A 17,818-nucleotide genomic window follows, 5' to 3' on the forward strand; every position below is an offset into this window, starting at 1 on the left:
ATTAAACATGAAGATTAATCTAAAGCATTAACTAGTTCCTGAAATTACAATTGTAATAAAATACACCATTAATGGATACTGATGGAATACAATTTCAATAAAATTTGAAACACATGTTAAGAGCTAAAATAACAAAACAGTAAAAAAAGAAACGTGAAATACATTGATACCCGACCAGACAAACTTTAATGTACTTCAAACCAAATCGAATGGGTTTTGACACATATATACATAATAAGCAATTCACCTGCGTTAACCAGTTAATGTTTAGATTGTTCCTCTAAAGCTGTAGGAAGCACTGTGGTTAGGACATCGGACTCGGAATCGGCTCTATGTCCAAGGCCATAAAGACTAAAGACCTATCGCCAATCGGGATAGGTACGTGCTTTTTAAATGTGTGGGCCCAAAAGCCAGTATGTTGGTGTTTGCGCAGTTACTAAGGAGATATGGAGAACATTTCCTTCCTTTTCAGTTCTTGTCTGAATTGTGGAAGTAAAGATAACTGGTTGCGCCATCTTTCGATGGTTAAAACAGTTATCTTCATGTTCTTAATAAGTATAGTGGTCGTTACTAGATGTTCCTTGACAATTAGTCTTTATTCCCGAGGCGTTAACGAAGGAGAAAGACAAAGGTCAATACATTAAGATATTTCCTTTTTAATATGAGTCACTTATAAATCAGCATATCTCAATCGAAGATTTCAGATGCACCATCTAAGAACTAAGTAATTAACTAGATTGGCAGATCACTTTCTACGTGAATACTAAGAAATGTTCTATTTCCTTACGTGTTTAAGAACCGTCTGAACGTTTTTCGTCGGTACGTCGATGACTATATTTTTGATCCCTGCTCTCCCAAGTTCTTTCAATAATTTTCGATATTCCAGATGAGGCTGAAACTGACGAACAACCACCTGCCGTTGCCGGATAAAGGGATCTTTCAAAAGTTCTTGCAACCGTATCAGAGCTAAAAGAGGGTTAATAAATGATTATGATTCTTATAAGGCTAGTACAGTTATAAATGCTGTATTACTATAGAATATCTCAAATCATATTCGTAAAAAAAAAGAAAGAAAAGCAGCATATTTACTAGTTGGAGAAAAAAATGTTTATCAGTAAATGTATATAATACAAGAAGTATATATACCATTTAGACAAAGAAATACAGTGTGGTTGTAGGTAAAGTTATGATTTTAAAATGCTCAAATTCAAAAGCTAGGGATCAGAATGACTTGATGTTTCACCAGAGCAGTCATGAATAATGGGCATTTGTTTTGCGCAAGGAACAAAATAGTTTCAAAATGTACTGAAAGATGGCGCTGTCAGGGTATATTAATAAGAAAAGCTTTCAAAAAGGAATTATTTACACGGAAATGTTGTTAGTCGAAAGGGAACAATAGATTCAAAGGATTTACTAAAAATTTATAATGCAATTAGCAAGATTACATGTTACAGAAAAACAATGATTGTGGCAAGAGAAAAAGAGAAGCCTAATAGAACAAACACTTTGCAGATGATTAATGCATAAGTTGTTCAATATGTCCTCCACTTTGTTTTGCTAGTATTTGGAAGCGTAGAACAGCATGTTTTATGAGTAGACGATGTTATACACACTGCCATTTTATCACAGCTATGTCTGTGGTGTGCATGTCGTATCTTAGTGATCATGTTAGCATACCTCCGTAGCAATGAAATCCCCGACATTGTCATCTATCGGAAAATTTCGGAACTATTCTTTTTTCCTTCTCCAAACAAATTACCATGGCTTCACGATTGTTTTGGTGAAATATCAAGTAATTTTTACAAGTACTTTTTAAATTAGAACGTTAGTTATTCAAATTATGTAATCACTCTGTATATACGCCAGCATAATGCAGGTATGTGCAAATATCATTCAAATTCCAGTCGCGAAGCCAGAATTTCTATTGAATAGGTGGGGTAGTTAGTTAATAACAATCATATTTGATGCCCAAGGCAGGACACGAAAAATGTATCCTCGCTGGCACAGTGTACAGAATAAGCATGATTGTAAAAGATCATGAAATATCAAATCTAGCCATTGTGTGTTGTGGTGTGGTTCCAGATATTGTGATGCCATTGAAAACAGAGAGTTTCCTATGTCGAATAGATATTATCTACAATAGAAAAGAGTACTACACAGAGATATTCTTGCGGCTGTGAAGGTGTAAAGAGCAATATACGAAGTTAGAAAAGAAATGCGTTAAGTTTAATAGATTCAGTACAATTAAAATGTTCGAGAAGGAAAATAAATTTACAATCCAGCCCTCTATTTCTATTTCTTCTTCTTTTTTTTTTTTTTTTTCAGTGTAGGCCAATAAAAAAAATGAAAATTTACAAGGCTCTTTTTAATGAGAAGGGCATGAGGATGACTCCCTGGTCATATGAGTCCAATACTTGTTCTGTAGGTGGTAAATAACCTAGAAGGAAGGGAAGAGCATCGGATTCGCGAAATCAGAGAACAGGATTTGAGTCGTCACCGAGAATATGCGGAATGCAAGCTCGTTAAACCCAATGTTTCGAAAGTTACCATGACAGAGGGACTCACAGACCTTCAGAAGTATGCATAATTTGTGAAGATAGTAATGCGTGATGCTTCCACGTATCGGACGAGTCCAAAGTACAACTCCAGCTCCTTAGGGATTCTCACTTTCACCAAGGAGCCGTTCCCTTCCGATTTACTTCCTACTCCCTACGCAAAAGGAGTTTGACTCTTCTAAGTGGCATAAGCAATACGTTGTACCAAGTGTTTTATAGAGTCTAACTTTTTTTGAAAAATATACTTTAAATATAAATTCTTGACAGACAATCTGGAAGAAAGCCATCAACAGAGGAAAGGATAAGCATTGTTTGTGCTCGAATGCGTGGATTCATTACACAAAAGTTCTGTAGGAGGACTTGACTCGCAAAATCAGAAAGCAGCCCCTATCAGAGCAGGGATATAAAAAGTAGGTAAGCATATTTAAGCTTGCTGGAGTACTTCTATTACGCCTCAGGATATGCAACGTTAACGAAACGCGGTTGTTCATAGCCACAAAGCGTCACTATCTCCAGACTTAACTCCACTAGACTCGTGACGTGTGAGGTTGCGTCAAATCTAACGCGTATGAAGTGAAGACTGGCACCATTATGCAATTAAAGCAGCGAATCATAGCTGCAATAGATTAAATTACGCCAGCAACATTACAAAAAATGATCTGGTGTGTAGAGGACCCGTGGCAATTTTGCATAGACATTTGGAATGGTCACATTGAATTAATTTCATGTTCTATCATAATATACTCCCATATAATTCAAGCCCGACCGCATTAGTTGGCACCAGCTAATTTTCTGTGACGTAGCCAGAAACGAGTCCATTTCCTAAAATCGGTAGAAAAGGAAGAAAAGACGTTTGCCATATTTACGAGTTTAGCTACATTTTGGCGTTATGAGTGAGATAATTCAGCTTTTCATCTATCATCTGCATCAGCATTTGATCTGATTGAAATCTGTTGGTCTTTATTTCCATTATAAAAAATAACGTACATAATTTTGATGGTTAATATTAAAAATGTTTTTAATGAGCTGAATGAAAAAAAAAATATAATTTGTTTTTGTTATGTGACTATTTATTATTGAAATGTTTAAGGTGTGGAAATTACTGCTTTTATTTAGTCAAAGATGAAAAATTGCGAACTTTAGGTTCTTTATTTCAACCTTAATTTCGCCGTTGCGTGCTTCATTTCCCCCCTCGAAGATACGCACTTTCATGAAAATGGACTGATGCGGAGCGTGGCCAAATGTCCTCAGGGCCCGACTAACTGAAAGTGAGGCCCAAGGCCAAAAATGCTTCGGTGGTCCCCTTTCTATTCTATCACTTTAATTCAATGTAAAATAACGTTAAAATAATGTTCAACATTTATTTAAAAGAGAAATTTTGGTTATTTTTAAAAAATACATGATTTTTTAATGCTAAGCATAAATTTTTAAAAAACTTGGGATCCCTTAGGGAGATGGGATCCCAGGCCCAGGCCTAGTTGACCTGCGCATTAATCAGGCCCTGAGTGCCCTCCCCCCACAGCCAGACTATATAAGCAAAAACGCCTAGATACTTTCCTGTACTGTAATGCTTACCATCGCTCTCCTCGTAGACTATGGCGAACTTCTTCCACTCTTTGGCCTTGACGAAATCGAGGTAGGCCCTGCCCAGGGCGGTAGGGTGCGGGAAAAAGTTGATGGAGTGGTTGTCCCTCTTGGTGCGGTAGTCCCAGCGAGATTCGATGTGCGGCACCTCCAGCACGTCGCACGTCGACTGCACGGCGGCGCTGCCCTCGCTCGACTGGGGGCCAAACATGGCGGCCATGCCCTCGCTAAGGAGATCGCACACTGCAAGAAGAAAGACAGAAGTGAAAGAACCAATTAACGTAACTTTTACATACACGAACGAGACATTGTCTTGCGGCTCCGAACAGTCAAGGGCCTTGGTTTCTACGGCTGCGCTTGATCTGCGGGTCGGTGCAGTCACTTTTATGACTGAACTTTAAAATTACGTACGATTTACTAGCATTGCTCGTTTATACATTAAACTATACCCTAATGGTGGGGGCCTCCACATGGTGCGGTCTGGATCGCGCTAAAGCTGCATCTTCCATCCAATGCAAATGTTTGACTTGGTCTTGTCAGCGGCAACTGGGCTGTAAATTATGTATGCAATGGATACTTTCGGACCAGTTCTCATACCTGAATCTACGGTGCTTAAAGTCATAAGGTTATATCTGAGCCCGTCTGAGTCAATCCATGAAATCTAGAGAAAAGACAGTAGGTACACCCCATTGGTTACTTCTATTAGTCAATTAAAAGAATGGATACGTAGATAGGTTAACAAAGGCAGAAAACGCATCAATCACCATCAACTTTTGAGTACAAACTAATTAAATATTGGCTAAATTTTAATTACGTACTACATGACACTTAACGTATTCAACAAAGTTGCAAATACATTTTGTGTGTATGATTATAAGTACTACCCCTCATTTTTTTAACTAGGGCTCACCGTGTTTTTTATAGCATGAAGCGATTTGAGCTGATTCTTTTCAATTTCGAATGTTAACATTTATTCCAGGTGTTCTCAGGGTCGCAGAGAGCCCAAGCGGGCCGCTCCCGCCCCCCCCCCCCAAAAAAAAGTAATGTGGAAGAAGAGGGAAAGAAGAAAAAAAGGAGAGAAGAAGGAAAAAAGGAGGGGGGGGGGAGAAAAAAATCAAAACTGCTTACTAGAAAGCAATTACCACTATTTAAAGTGTCACAACAGTAAATAAGGTAGGTGCGGGTATTAAGGCCTGTCGGCTAATAAGACCTAAACATCAAAAATACAATTTAAAATGTTCGTATCCACTCAAGGACGCACTCGTAGGTAGCTAACACATGATGACACTTCATACTGGTCGCGACATGTTGCTCATTTGTTCCGACCAGTGCGACGCGATTTGTTTGCGCGGAGCGGTTGTGCAACACGAATAATAAAAAATCGTCCGACTGAATTTTAAATAAATTTTGTAATATTACACTTTTAGATAGTTTTGCGCTCCAGTTTTCTGTTGTCAATGTTTCTATCGATCTTTGATGTCTGAATTACATGTATTAACCAATTATTGTATTTTTGTGTACTTCTTTGTACACGATGTCGGCGGCTAATAAGGCCTACCAATTTTGGTCGTAGGCCTTATTATACTCCTTTGTTTTTGCAGCAATGTTTGTCGGTTTCACATCTTATTCAAAATCTGTCTCAATATGTTATGAATGTTTATAAGTAGTTACGACTATTTACTAATTGGTTCAGTGTTATAGTAGTACCCCAAGCAGACCTTCTGAAAAGTTTTACCACATGGCTTACGGTTCTAGTTCGGACGATGAAAAAGACAATGTGCGGCTCGCTCCATTAAAAACTACAGCATTCCAGGAGCTTCAACACCAGAGAAAATTAGGGGAAAAAAATAAAACCACCAATTGTTAGAAGAAAAGCCATAAATTATCAGAGAACCCCCAGTCATCAAAGACTTGCTTGACAGAAACGAGAAAGAGAAGAAAATAAAAAAGACGTAAAACGTAGAAGGAAATGATACTGAAGAAAATGATGTTATTTGGTACTGTCACACACTTGTAAGTGGATAAGATGAATAAAATGAGACTATATCTAAAATGCGGCAACTGGTATCATACGGAATGCGTCGGTGTGACAATCTATGACAAAGATAATTTTGAGTTCCCTGACGGTTGTAAAACAAAGAATTTTTTTGTCATTTTGAAGACTTTAAACATGGTTAATGCATATATATTACAATTGATCTCAATTATCAGTGTTAGGAGCTTATTTTGATTATTTAAGAGTGTTAAAGTTCTTAGGTCTTATCATCCTACCATAGTATAATAAGGCCTAATGACAAGGTTTTAAAAACTGTTTTATTTCGTGCTTGTTTTCTGCAAAACTGGCGATTTCTTGTTCGTTTCTTGTAATGATTGATCTGCATGTTTAATTATGTACAACTTGTTTTGATTCGGATTCATAGTTTTTATTTTATTTCAAATCTCCCTTGGGTGGGCTTTATTACCCGCACCTACCTTATACCAAAAGAGTAAATTTTACTTAATCTTTGCGTTTTCTCTTATTCAGAGTCCCCCCATTTTCTTTCTTCCTTTTTTTTCTCTTTCCTTCTTTTCTTTCTTTCTTTTTTTGCGTCAGTGTTGCCACCCCCCCCCCAAGTCGCCCAGGACCCTAGTTTCCGACTAGGCTGACATGACCTCTCGTCGGGCCTTGGTGTTCTAATTATCATTTAGGTTCCCAAGGAACTTAATTTGATGCAGTGTTGTGCGCACATAACGGAGTATGAGATCTGAAGCGGTACTTAAATTCTTTCGCGTGGAAAAGAGCAGTTATATTCGCAACTCCAGAGCTCGAATACGCTACCTTGTGGTGATTAACAAAACTAAAGAAAAAGGTAAAATATTCTATTTCACGTGTTTTCTTTGGGGGTAAATTACAGGCCTCAGACAGTTTATGGTGTAATATAATTTCAGATGAATAGAAAAGAAAGCTTTCCACAAACACGATGAAAAATTACTGCCATTCACTAAGCGTCAAAGCAAGTTATAAGATACGGCATTTGTTTGTTTTACCTTTTTCATCCGCCATTAGACAGTGACTGCAGCGCCTCCAATAGTTTATTGGAGTTGCGAATTACTTTAAACTTACATTTAGAAGGCCTTGGAACTTTTTTAATTTCCTCCTGTGCGTATTTTACGGAGCATCAAACTACCTCCGCTCCGAATATGGGAAAGATATGACGTAAACTCTATATTTCTGTAAGAAACACACATACAAACACTTGCACATCGTCTTTGATATGTATAGATTGCAACCGCTGTTTATATGAATCACTGAAATTTGATGCAATGAAGCGGCTGATTAACCAAAAGAGCAGTGTCATTATTATGTTTCATCATTAATATCATAACTCAATATAGAATATACATAGCTCAATATAGAGCTACAGTGTCGCCATCTAAAAATTTACGGACTAACTACACAGGTGGATCGCCAGCTACTGAATGCCCGAAAAACGTTGCCAGTCCCATCTGCAAGACTCCGTCCTTACCTTTCCTAGCCGCTTGGAAGCTGTCGTGCCGTTCCACCTTTTCCAGCTGTGGAGTGAGCTTCGAGTTGGGCAGAAGCCGCGGATCTGTGTTGACCCGCTCCACCGCATACTTGAAAGCTATCTCCAAGATCTCGTCTCCGGATTCGAAAAGACCACCTGCGGAAGAAAAACGAAGTGAGAAATTTTCATACATGTACCACACTAGAATTCGCTGCCAAAAAATTACGGGATTTCCACGAAAAAATCTTTGGGATGTTCAATAAATTGTTAACTCAAAAGTACTAAATATGTCAATTGCACTTGGGTTTCCATCATACTTATCAAAACCAATAATTCCACTAAAAAACTTGAATGTCATTAAAATAAAACTTTTATTTTGAGCTTAACATATATAAGGTTTAATGACAACGCAGTAATTTATCGCCTGAAATTTTCATATAGGCAAATAAAGTTCAGAATGCTGATGTTGTATATAGATAAATTTTTGGGAGAATATATATCTGATCAATCGTATTAAAAACAAGAACTTGAAGAATATATTTTAAAATCTTCTTGAGCTTTTATTTACCTTTTAGAAAGGTCTATAAGCATAATTAGGTGTTATGAAAAGCAACTTTAATACAATTTCTACTGTAAATTTTCAGTTTCACTGGCTTTTTTTCGATAAATATTCAATTACAAACATTTTGTTGAATCGCCTGTCAAACAGATTCAAAAAAAAAAAAAAAAAGACTCCACGGAAACGAACTTAAATTGTCTGTTAGGCAGTAATTATTTTATCAAATAAGGAGGTTGAAAACACTAAAATTCACTTTTAATTGCAGAGCATCCTGCTCGGACCAGAAATTTAATTTTAGCCTCACCGTCTCTATTTTACGCTGGTCCGGAGGCATTTCTTTAGTAAATTGATGTATATGTACCTGATCACATGAACCCATAAGAGAAACAAAAAAAAAAAGGTATTCATTAAAAATTGAAAAAAAAAAATATATATATATATATATGTCACACGTGCAATAAAATAGATCTCTGATTGAAAACAGCTTATGGTTGCAACAGCGTACGACAAGCAAAAACGGAAAAGCACCACTGTATAATATACCGATCGCCTTTTTTTTTTTTTTTTTTGTGCTCTTAGTGACGAAAGGGTGCCATATTTAATCATATTTATCAAAATCTTTTGATATTTGGCTGTGGGCTAAATTTTGTATTATACTAAATACTGTTTTTAATGAACTTGATAATTTTTTATTTACAATAATTTGCACTTTTGCACTTATTTTAATTGACATATTAAAACATTTGGCCAAACAGTTATTTATTTAAAAAAAATTTAAAAAAAAGTTGTTTTTGCCCACACTAGCCCCATGTCATGGGGATAGTGTGGACAAGCTAGAATACTAATTAAGCAATGTAAACAGGGTATTTAAAAACATAAATAAATAAGTTTCAACCTAAATAGCAGATTCCTTAGCCAATGTTAACCGTTATAAAGCATATTTTAATCTTTACTAATAATAAAGCTGAAAGTCTCTCTGTGTGGATGTCTGGATCTCTCTCTGTCTGGATCTCTGTCAGGATCTCTGTGATCGTTTGGCCGATTTTCATGAAATTTGGCACAGAATTAGTTTATAGCATGGGGGTGTGCACCTCGAAGCAAATCTTCAAAAATTCGATTTTGTTCTTTTTTTATTCCAATTTTAAGAACTTTTCAAAGGGCAAATTATCACAACGTGGGGGAGTAAATTAACCAAATTATCATAACGTGGAACCCCTAATATGGGGAAGCATAGCAAATTGGCGAGAAATTCATCATTCATTATTTGTAAATATACAGGCGAACCAATTGACCTTTTAATTTTCTACTACGGGCAAAGTCGTGCGGGTACCACTAGTTAATAATAAAAGTTTAAGATATTAATTCATAGCTATGAATTGTCTAAATATAAAGAAAGTATTTAAAAGACAAATTAAAATGTTTGAAAGCTATTCACTTTTGTTTAGATGAAAAAAGGCTATTTTACTGCAGAAGCGAAATTTTTTTTCTACTTTACACTATTATTAAAGATAGCAACATTAAATGTTATTTGAGATGCAGAGTAGAACATGCACCGTAATCACAATTCAAAAAAGGTTCCTGGAAATAAATGGGCAGCTCATGTGCCCAATTTCTGCCAGTAACATCACTTGCAAAAACCAAGAACGTTTTCCGCCAAAAATCACAGTAACCTTTGTGAACTATCCTTCAATTTCTCCGAAGAATATGAAGATCTCCCATTGAGAGAAAAGCGCTCAATGAGAGCTTAGTCAACCTGGACGGGTCGTAATCGAGTTTGAGACGGTACGCTTAATAAACACTCAGCTAATCTTTAAACTGGTAGCTAAAAATATTTTTCCCACCATTGAGGAGTCTACATTCGTGCAACTTGAAGCGATTCAGAGAACATTTTTCCAAAGACAATTGATTTTATGGGGAAATAGGTGAAAACCCGTGAAACCTGCAACGTTCCACGGAAATAATCAGTAACGTTTCAAAATTTGTTTACAATGTGCTAGTAGCAACATCTGGCGATGGAAGTTCCCTGCGATTTCATTTCATGATATTTGGGACATATATTTTCCAAAGTAGAAAAAGAATAATTTTTTGTGCTTCAAAGAACTATTTCGTTCAGCTTTTTTCCCCAGAAGAAATGCATAATGAAATCAGTTGATTTGTATACGGCCTCCACTCGTCCAATACAGTGCAAAAGGCTGATTCTTTCCGCAAACTTGACCAACGCAAAATCATTATGGCTTAGCTCATTGGTAATTTAAATTATAAAAAAAATAGTTAAAACATGTGTGAAAATGACAGAATTCCTTGGTAAATTGATTTATCACTTTTCAATAAGCAAACTCATTTAGTAAGAAAAAGGCTTAAAAATGTGCAAAAACACGCAGAATCCTTTCCAAATATCATCATTTTATTATTTTCAATAATTCATTTTTTTAAGCTATTGGTAAAGAATAAAATCCTAAAATTTAATATTATAAAATAATTTGTAAAAGAACTCATCACTTTACAAGAATCTATCTTATTTTGTAAATGAAACCTAAAATATGTAAAAACGGGACATGAAATCCTTTGTAATTGAATGCATACTTGTCAAAATTGATCTAATCCGGCAAATAGCATTAAAATATATTATATTTAATTCCTTATCTTTTTCTCGCTCAAAGCTGCAAGGGATTAGTCTGTGCATGAGTTCACAGAGGCATCATTACCATGTGTCCACAGTAGCCCCATCACCGAATGTTCACTCTAACCCCATGGGGCAATGTTTTAATTAATAATTAAAAGGTTTAAAAGAAAACTATTTACAGCAGAACTGAATCTCAAAATATATATTTAATACATTTATTTATGATATACTAGCTACGTTGCCCGGCTTTGCCCGGTTTACCTTCAAAATAAAAATTGTGTCAAGTGACGTATATTCAACAATCAGGCTTAAATAAATCAATAATAATAAAAAAACATCATGCAAAATTTCCCTCGCTAAAAATGACGACAGATATTAAAATACTTTTAAAAAATTAAATCGAGAAAGATGGATTTAAAAAGCATAACCATGGAAACACAAAATAAAATAAGTTTGAAGAATTAAAATGCGAAAGAAAATGGTTAAAAATTTGAATTCAAATGAGATTTTTTGAAATTGATTAAAAAATGCTTGTAACTTTTTACCCTAACGAGATAGAAGCTTAATTTTTCTACCAAAGGTCGAGATAAATCTGGAGTAAAAAATGTCGCTTTTTCCAATGGTGTCAAAAAGAAAACTGTGAGACAATTACTCCACTTTTTATTGTTAGATGTAATGAGGAAAGTAGTGCCTAAATTTCAGCTAAGCCTAAACAAATTCAGGCTAAAAACGTAAATAACTCCCGTCGTAATTAAGTTAGAACTTTGGAACAAATTGCGTAGAACGCGGAAAAATCTACTCTTTCTAACGATATATAATATTAAAATGTGCAAGCAATTTTTCACCCCCATATTCGGGAATTTATGTGAAAATTGGGCCTAAATTGGAATAAAAAAAGAACTATTCATCAAACTTTTTTCGAACTGGTCTGCAAACCCTTTCAGGACTTAAAGGAACAAACTGTGAAAATTTCAGCGAAATCAGCCGGGTAATTTGCGAATTTTGCGAGTTCAAACACACAGACGCTTTTTGGAGACTTCATTTTATACTATGTAGAGATTATCTCCTTTTACTTAAAATAATAAATTAAAATGCGTAATCTATTAATTAAAAGAAAATCTAAAATTTAATTTTCCACTATGAAAACATTCTTTTGTAATTTACTACTACACATGGAAGTGCGTGTTGGTGCTGTCATTATGCATAAATTAACAGAAAATTTTTGAAAGAAAAATAAAAGAACTATTCTAGATGTCCACACTAACCCCTTGTCCACACTAGCCCCCTTCTCCCCTATTGACAGAACTAGCTTAATGCCGAGTAAATGAATTCGGTAGATAATTAATTTTTAGGATGCATAAATATTGCCTCTGTTTTCAGTTTTAATTTTCATTCGTAAAATATTATTTTCATGAATCAGTAAAAGTGAAGCGATGACAGATTAACGTTCTAAACATTCTATTGATTGAAAAAAGCATGACCTACTTAAATTCAATGAAAACATTATTGATTTGTTTGCCTCAAAATCAATGAATTTTTTTTTAATTCAAAAATAAATTGTGTAACGTCGTATCTGCATATTTATTTTTCGATATTTGTTTTGCGAACTCCATTTAAATGTCCCATAAATAGTTACACCTATACATTTCTTTACAAGATGAATGAAATTTATGTAAAAATAAATTACTTGTTCTTAGATTATTTATTGAACTTCCCAACACTTTTCCCAAAAATGATACCAGGAACACCAGTTGAACAGTATTAGATACAACTTTCTAAAAACTAAAAATTGTTATCGTTAATTTTTTTTTTAACTTGTCGACATGGTAAGGTGAGAAAATTTTATTGCTCAAAAAAAATGGCCATCTGGTGTATTAACCACGTCAAACCAATTTCTTAGTTATTGCAAAACATTCATACCTTTGGCGTACAAATTACCTTCAGTGGGCCACACATTATCCCCCTATCTTATTTAGAAATATTGCCCCAATTTTTTAACTACAAATCATAAAATTAGATCTATTTTTCACATTTCGCTTGAAAATTCATAATTTAACAGAAATTATAACGATAAAGCGTTACTAAATAAATCATCCTGAGTGCTTAAAATTGGAGATAATAAAACAAAAACAGATATCCCCTCAGTTTCTTCGATCAATGAAAGTTTGCTTATTATTTTCAAACTATAGAACTAAGTGTTCTAACGTTCCGCTGGTGTTTCATTAAGTGTTTCAAAACCGCAGGAATTACTTTTTCCTGATAATTATCAGAGAAACAGAAAAGCAGTTATTGAACTCAAAATTGTTGTCTTCACCCTCGCTGCCAAGCTAAACTTCACTGAAATTGAACATTGGAAGTAAGGTATTGGGTAGTTTGCTGGGTTGTTCAAAATACGCTGAATAAGTTGCAATGCAAGAACTAATACCGTATTACCCTGCATTATCCGGCATGCCGGAAAAAAGCAAGGTTGACCAGCATGCCGAGAAATTCGAATTTTCCGGCATGCCGGACAATTCGAGGTTTATTTTGCAACAAAACAAAAGTTAATTTCCCCATTCAGAAAGCAAACCACTGCAAGGAAAAAAAAATTAATCCCGAAAGTAACCTTCTTAAAAAAAAAAAAAAAATATTGCCTATAATATGCGTTTGTTATTTATGGTAGGTCATTACTAATGGATTTAACTATATGCCAATAAAGTAATCAATTCAGAAGCAATCATCGTTACTGCGATTTGTTCATATGTTTTTAAATAAATTATTTTAGGTTCCTTTTAGGGAGGTAAGTTTAATTTTTATTTATTGAACAGCTATGGTAAATTCTTTAGCAAAGGTTCAGGGGTGGTAACTTACTGCTTAAATGTTGCTTACTTAGTTTTAATTTAATTGTTTTAAAATTATTGTTACTAAACTATATTTTTCTTGTTAAAATAACAAATGATAGTGTTAGTAAATATTTTCACAAAGTTAAATTTTTTATTAATACTAATAAGACATGCATAGAACTTATATTCATTTTAAAGCGGTACACATATTATAGTACCTACCGATTAATTTTTTTTCCTAACCTCGATTTTTCCGGCATGCCGGAAAGGACCAGGCAAGTGTTATTGAAAATCTTGTGACCCCCGAATTTTGCGGCATGTCGGATAATGCAAGGTAATACGGTAAATTAAAAACTTGAAAAAAAAAAAAAAATTAAAAAACGACTCAAAGGGATCATAGCTAAGAACACTTTCGATCCAGTCATCTTTTGGAAAAAAAAATTAAGTCGTGATTGGTTCAACCGCTTTGGGGTAATGATGCCACATACCAACGATAAACTTACAAAACCCTCTTTTTGCGTCAGGGGTTAAAAATTGGTAGTGAGCTGGAAAATTTTACAAATGTCAACTCTCCAAACATGGAACCGGTTTTCATACGTTAATGCTGTTTGTGAAAAAAGAAAAACTTTCTCTAACAAGTTCTCCTTGATTATGAAGCGTTTCATGTTTCAAAATACTAATTCGGCTTTTAAAATTTATTTATTATTATTTCTCTTTATATTTGCCTAGTTTTAATTTTCAAGAAATAATCTAACTTGAGGCAACTTTGGATCAGCATTAATAACAAGAAAATTGAAGAAGTACCGTGTACACAGTGGCGTTGCAAAAAACTTTTCAAGGGGAGGTGGGGTCATATGAAATTTTTCGAAATTAAAAGCAAAAAAGCACAGATTTAGACATTTGCAAGTGTGTTTATAAATAAAATTTTGTTGTTTCATGGGAGGGGGGAATGACCCCCCCCCCCCGTTTCCTCCTTGGCTACGCCATTGCAAGTACATGCGTAGAAAAGGGACACATAAAAAAAAGCATCTAACACATACCAACTTTGATGTTTTCTGGTAATGAAACAACTCCTGCTATAAGAACCACACAAACATATGCCTTCCAAAAAGAAGATGTCGAAGACCAAAATTTTCCCATGCTGTTGGCCTAGGGAATATTCACCATGAGAGGATTACAGTAAGACAATATTGCAGTGTAGGACAATATTGAAAACATTTTCCCCATCATATTTCAGATTAGTCGTCACTGCATTAATCTATCCTCTTCACAAGAAAACAGTTGACGACTTAATCCGATGAAACTTGATTCTTGTGAACATAAACTCTGCGTTGCAAATCCGGCGAAACAATGATGTTTTAAAATGGAACAAAATTCGAACAAAATCTGTACTCAACCGCCTTTCATATTAAGCTCTAATTCATCGTCTGCACGCATCAGTAAAATCCGCACTTGGGCATTGGTAACCAATAGCAGCCTCTTCTCTGTTATTTAAATAGACCAATAAACGACCACAGAAGCGATTACAGATGCCAATGGTGCAGGTCCAAATACAGATGTGGCAAAATCTTTCAGTAATCCTTTGGAATTTTTCAAGAGTTCAAGTTGGCAAGGAAGAGCCGGCGAGGGTATGGCGATTATCGATTGCATCCAGTGCATCCTTCTTCCTCCGGTTGCCATGGTTACGGGATTGCTTCCATTCGGGAGAAGGTTGCAGAATCGCCTGCAGTGCTACAGTTTGCGGGACAAAACTTTTCCACCTTTGTTGCAGAGTTCTTTTAGGGTGACCAAGCTAGAATGATTTCGACAGGTTGATGAAATTATAAGGAAAGGATTGATGTCAGAAAAACGGTGCACGATTATTTTCAGGAAAATACTTTTTATAAGAAACTTATTTCCTCTTACTTTTTATTCCTAGAAACTGGTTATTCACATTCTCCCTTTACTAGCTTTCTTTCTGTGTTTTTTTTTTTTTTTTACTTTCCTGAAAATTGGCTTCTTCCATTTTTTTTAGTACCATAATTTTCTAAGCATTGGCATTTCCCCCAAAGCTTTATTTCCTCCCTGTAAGTTTTATAACTTCTGGAACATTATTAGCCGTGCACAAAGTTCTACTCACATTTATTCTCATAACTTTTTAAGCATTAGAAACTCAGTTTTTTTTTTTTTTTTCACATTTTCTAACAATTTCTTACTAACCCTCTTTTACTATCCATTTTTAATCCGCATCATTTTTAAACAACTTCATCGAAATAAAGTTTCAATCTGATTTTTCAAAGTTTTATGGTTGGATGTCAATTTGACGCTGTAGAAACAAACATTGAGGGAATATGCAAGTACTTTCATCTAAATTGTTTCGAGTGAATGGCCAAATCCCTGCACCAGAGGAAACTTTTTTTCATGACTTTTTGTTTATTTATTTTTTAATGCATTGCGCCTTGGGCATTCTTCAAAGTCCTTCAAGAAGGCAACTGCCTTCCTGAAGGACTACTAAGGAGAGATATACGACGCTTAACTAAATTTTATAGACCAAAGATGCTCGGTGATCGCGTGACTTGATCCGTTCTTATCAAGATGGAAAAACTTATATTTGACATAAATTTCTTTCCATAAGTCTCTTTAAAACATTTTGAACGTTTGTTTAAGAATATGTTCTTTCTCAAGAGCTCCAGCAAGATTTGTTTCAAGCAAATCCGCCTGTCGTTTCAGGATTTATATCTGCCTTAAATCTCCCCGTAGGTTTTAATGCCAACATTTTTTACCGTTCATTTTGAACGCTCGTTTATGAACATGTTCTTGATCAAAAGCCTTTTCCAACGAAGCTTGTTTCAAGCAAATCCGCCTTTGAGTTCGGGATCTATATTTGCATTAAATCCCCTCGTAGGCTTAAATGTTAAGAAAATTTTAAATGTTAATTTTTGAACATGTCCTTCATCAAGAGCTTATCCCAACAATAAAGTTTGCTTTAAGAAAATCTGCCTTTAAGTTGGGGATCTACAATGTCTTAATGTTATTATTATTATTATATTTTTTAACTGTTCAAAATTGAACAAGAAGATTGTTCAATTGATTGAACGAAGATTCATCAGATCAAGAAGATTGTTCAAATCAAAAGTGAAATATGGGAATGAGGTGTCCTCGCCGAGATCTTTCGAACAAAAAAAAAATATTTGCTTGAGCCGGAAAATTCCCACAAAAGTTATTAGGAGGTGGGGGCAGCCACACATTTTTCCCACCTCAAAACCATCATTCCAGTTTTAAAATTTTAAATTAAGTAATAAAGGGAAACCTCTCCGAGCGGCCACCTGTCTTAAGCGGCCACCCCTCTTAACGCCACTTTTTTGCGGCACGGATTTTTTAGCCCATAGACTTAATGTTAAAAACACCCTTAGCAATTTCCAACCAACCCTTCTGAACGGCCGCAGTGTGGATGCGTCCATTCCATTTTTCAGAAAAATCCATTCATTTTCTGTTTCTAATCTGCAGCTTTTCAGTTCAAATAGGAGAATTCTTATTGGCCTTTAACGAATTCCGATCATTTTGGAGTAAATATGTCATTCATGTTTATTTTATTAGTTGGTCAGAGTGTACGTATAATCTGTGTGTAGCAAACAACACTGTAAGATCATTTTATGAATATTGAACTACGTATTGAAATTCTGAGCAATATGAACGCGGAAAATAGGCGAGAGAATTAGTAGAGCACTATTTCGAGTTCTTTTCAGCACGAAACAGCAATGAAGAGCTTTGATAATTATACTGCCGACTGATAGAATCATTTTCTGGTTAACGAATCAGCGAAAATAAGCGTTTTTCAATCAAATCTAATGGGATTGGTTTAAATTAACTAATCATTTCGCTGTGTGTAATTAACGTCTTTTGAGCAAATACATTTGTACGCCTTTCAGGCACTAATTCGGCCTCTGATAATCAATTTACGTTTTGTAATCATGAGCAAACTAAACTTTCAACTGAAGTGATTTTGGGGACAATAAATAAAGTCATCGGAAATTCAGATGTAATGTCAAATAAATTGGTTAGAGCAATTTATTTATCATTTGGAATTCAAAAACATTTTGAATGGCAACAAGCAACATTTTGAATTCGATTTTAAAAACAATTGTTGGAGAAGATTGAAAACTTAAGTCACAAATTGTATCCTTTCTTCG

At 35.0% G+C, this 17,818-nt stretch overlaps 1 protein-coding gene across 1 annotated transcript in view; it reads right to left on the reverse strand.

The window, feature by feature from the left end:
• LOC129224938 (glutamate receptor ionotropic, kainate 2-like) overlaps positions 1-14,789 on the reverse strand; it is a 56,890-nt gene extending 42,101 nt beyond the window's left edge. Inside the window, exons 1-4 of the mRNA XM_054859486.1 lie at positions 14,690-14,789; positions 7,646-7,801; positions 4,131-4,382; positions 788-966 (exon numbers count right to left, since the gene is read on the reverse strand). Coding sequence (XP_054715461.1) covers positions 788-966; positions 4,131-4,382; positions 7,646-7,801; positions 14,690-14,789 — 687 coding nt within the window. The remainder of the gene's footprint in view (positions 1-787; positions 967-4,130; positions 4,383-7,645; positions 7,802-14,689) is intronic.
• Positions 14,790-17,818: the final 3,029 nt, after the last annotated feature.

The sequence above is a fragment of the Uloborus diversus genome, chromosome 6, assembly GCF_026930045.1.
Source record: "Uloborus diversus isolate 005 chromosome 6, Udiv.v.3.1, whole genome shotgun sequence".
NCBI lineage: Eukaryota > Metazoa > Arthropoda > Arachnida > Araneae > Uloboridae > Uloborus > Uloborus diversus.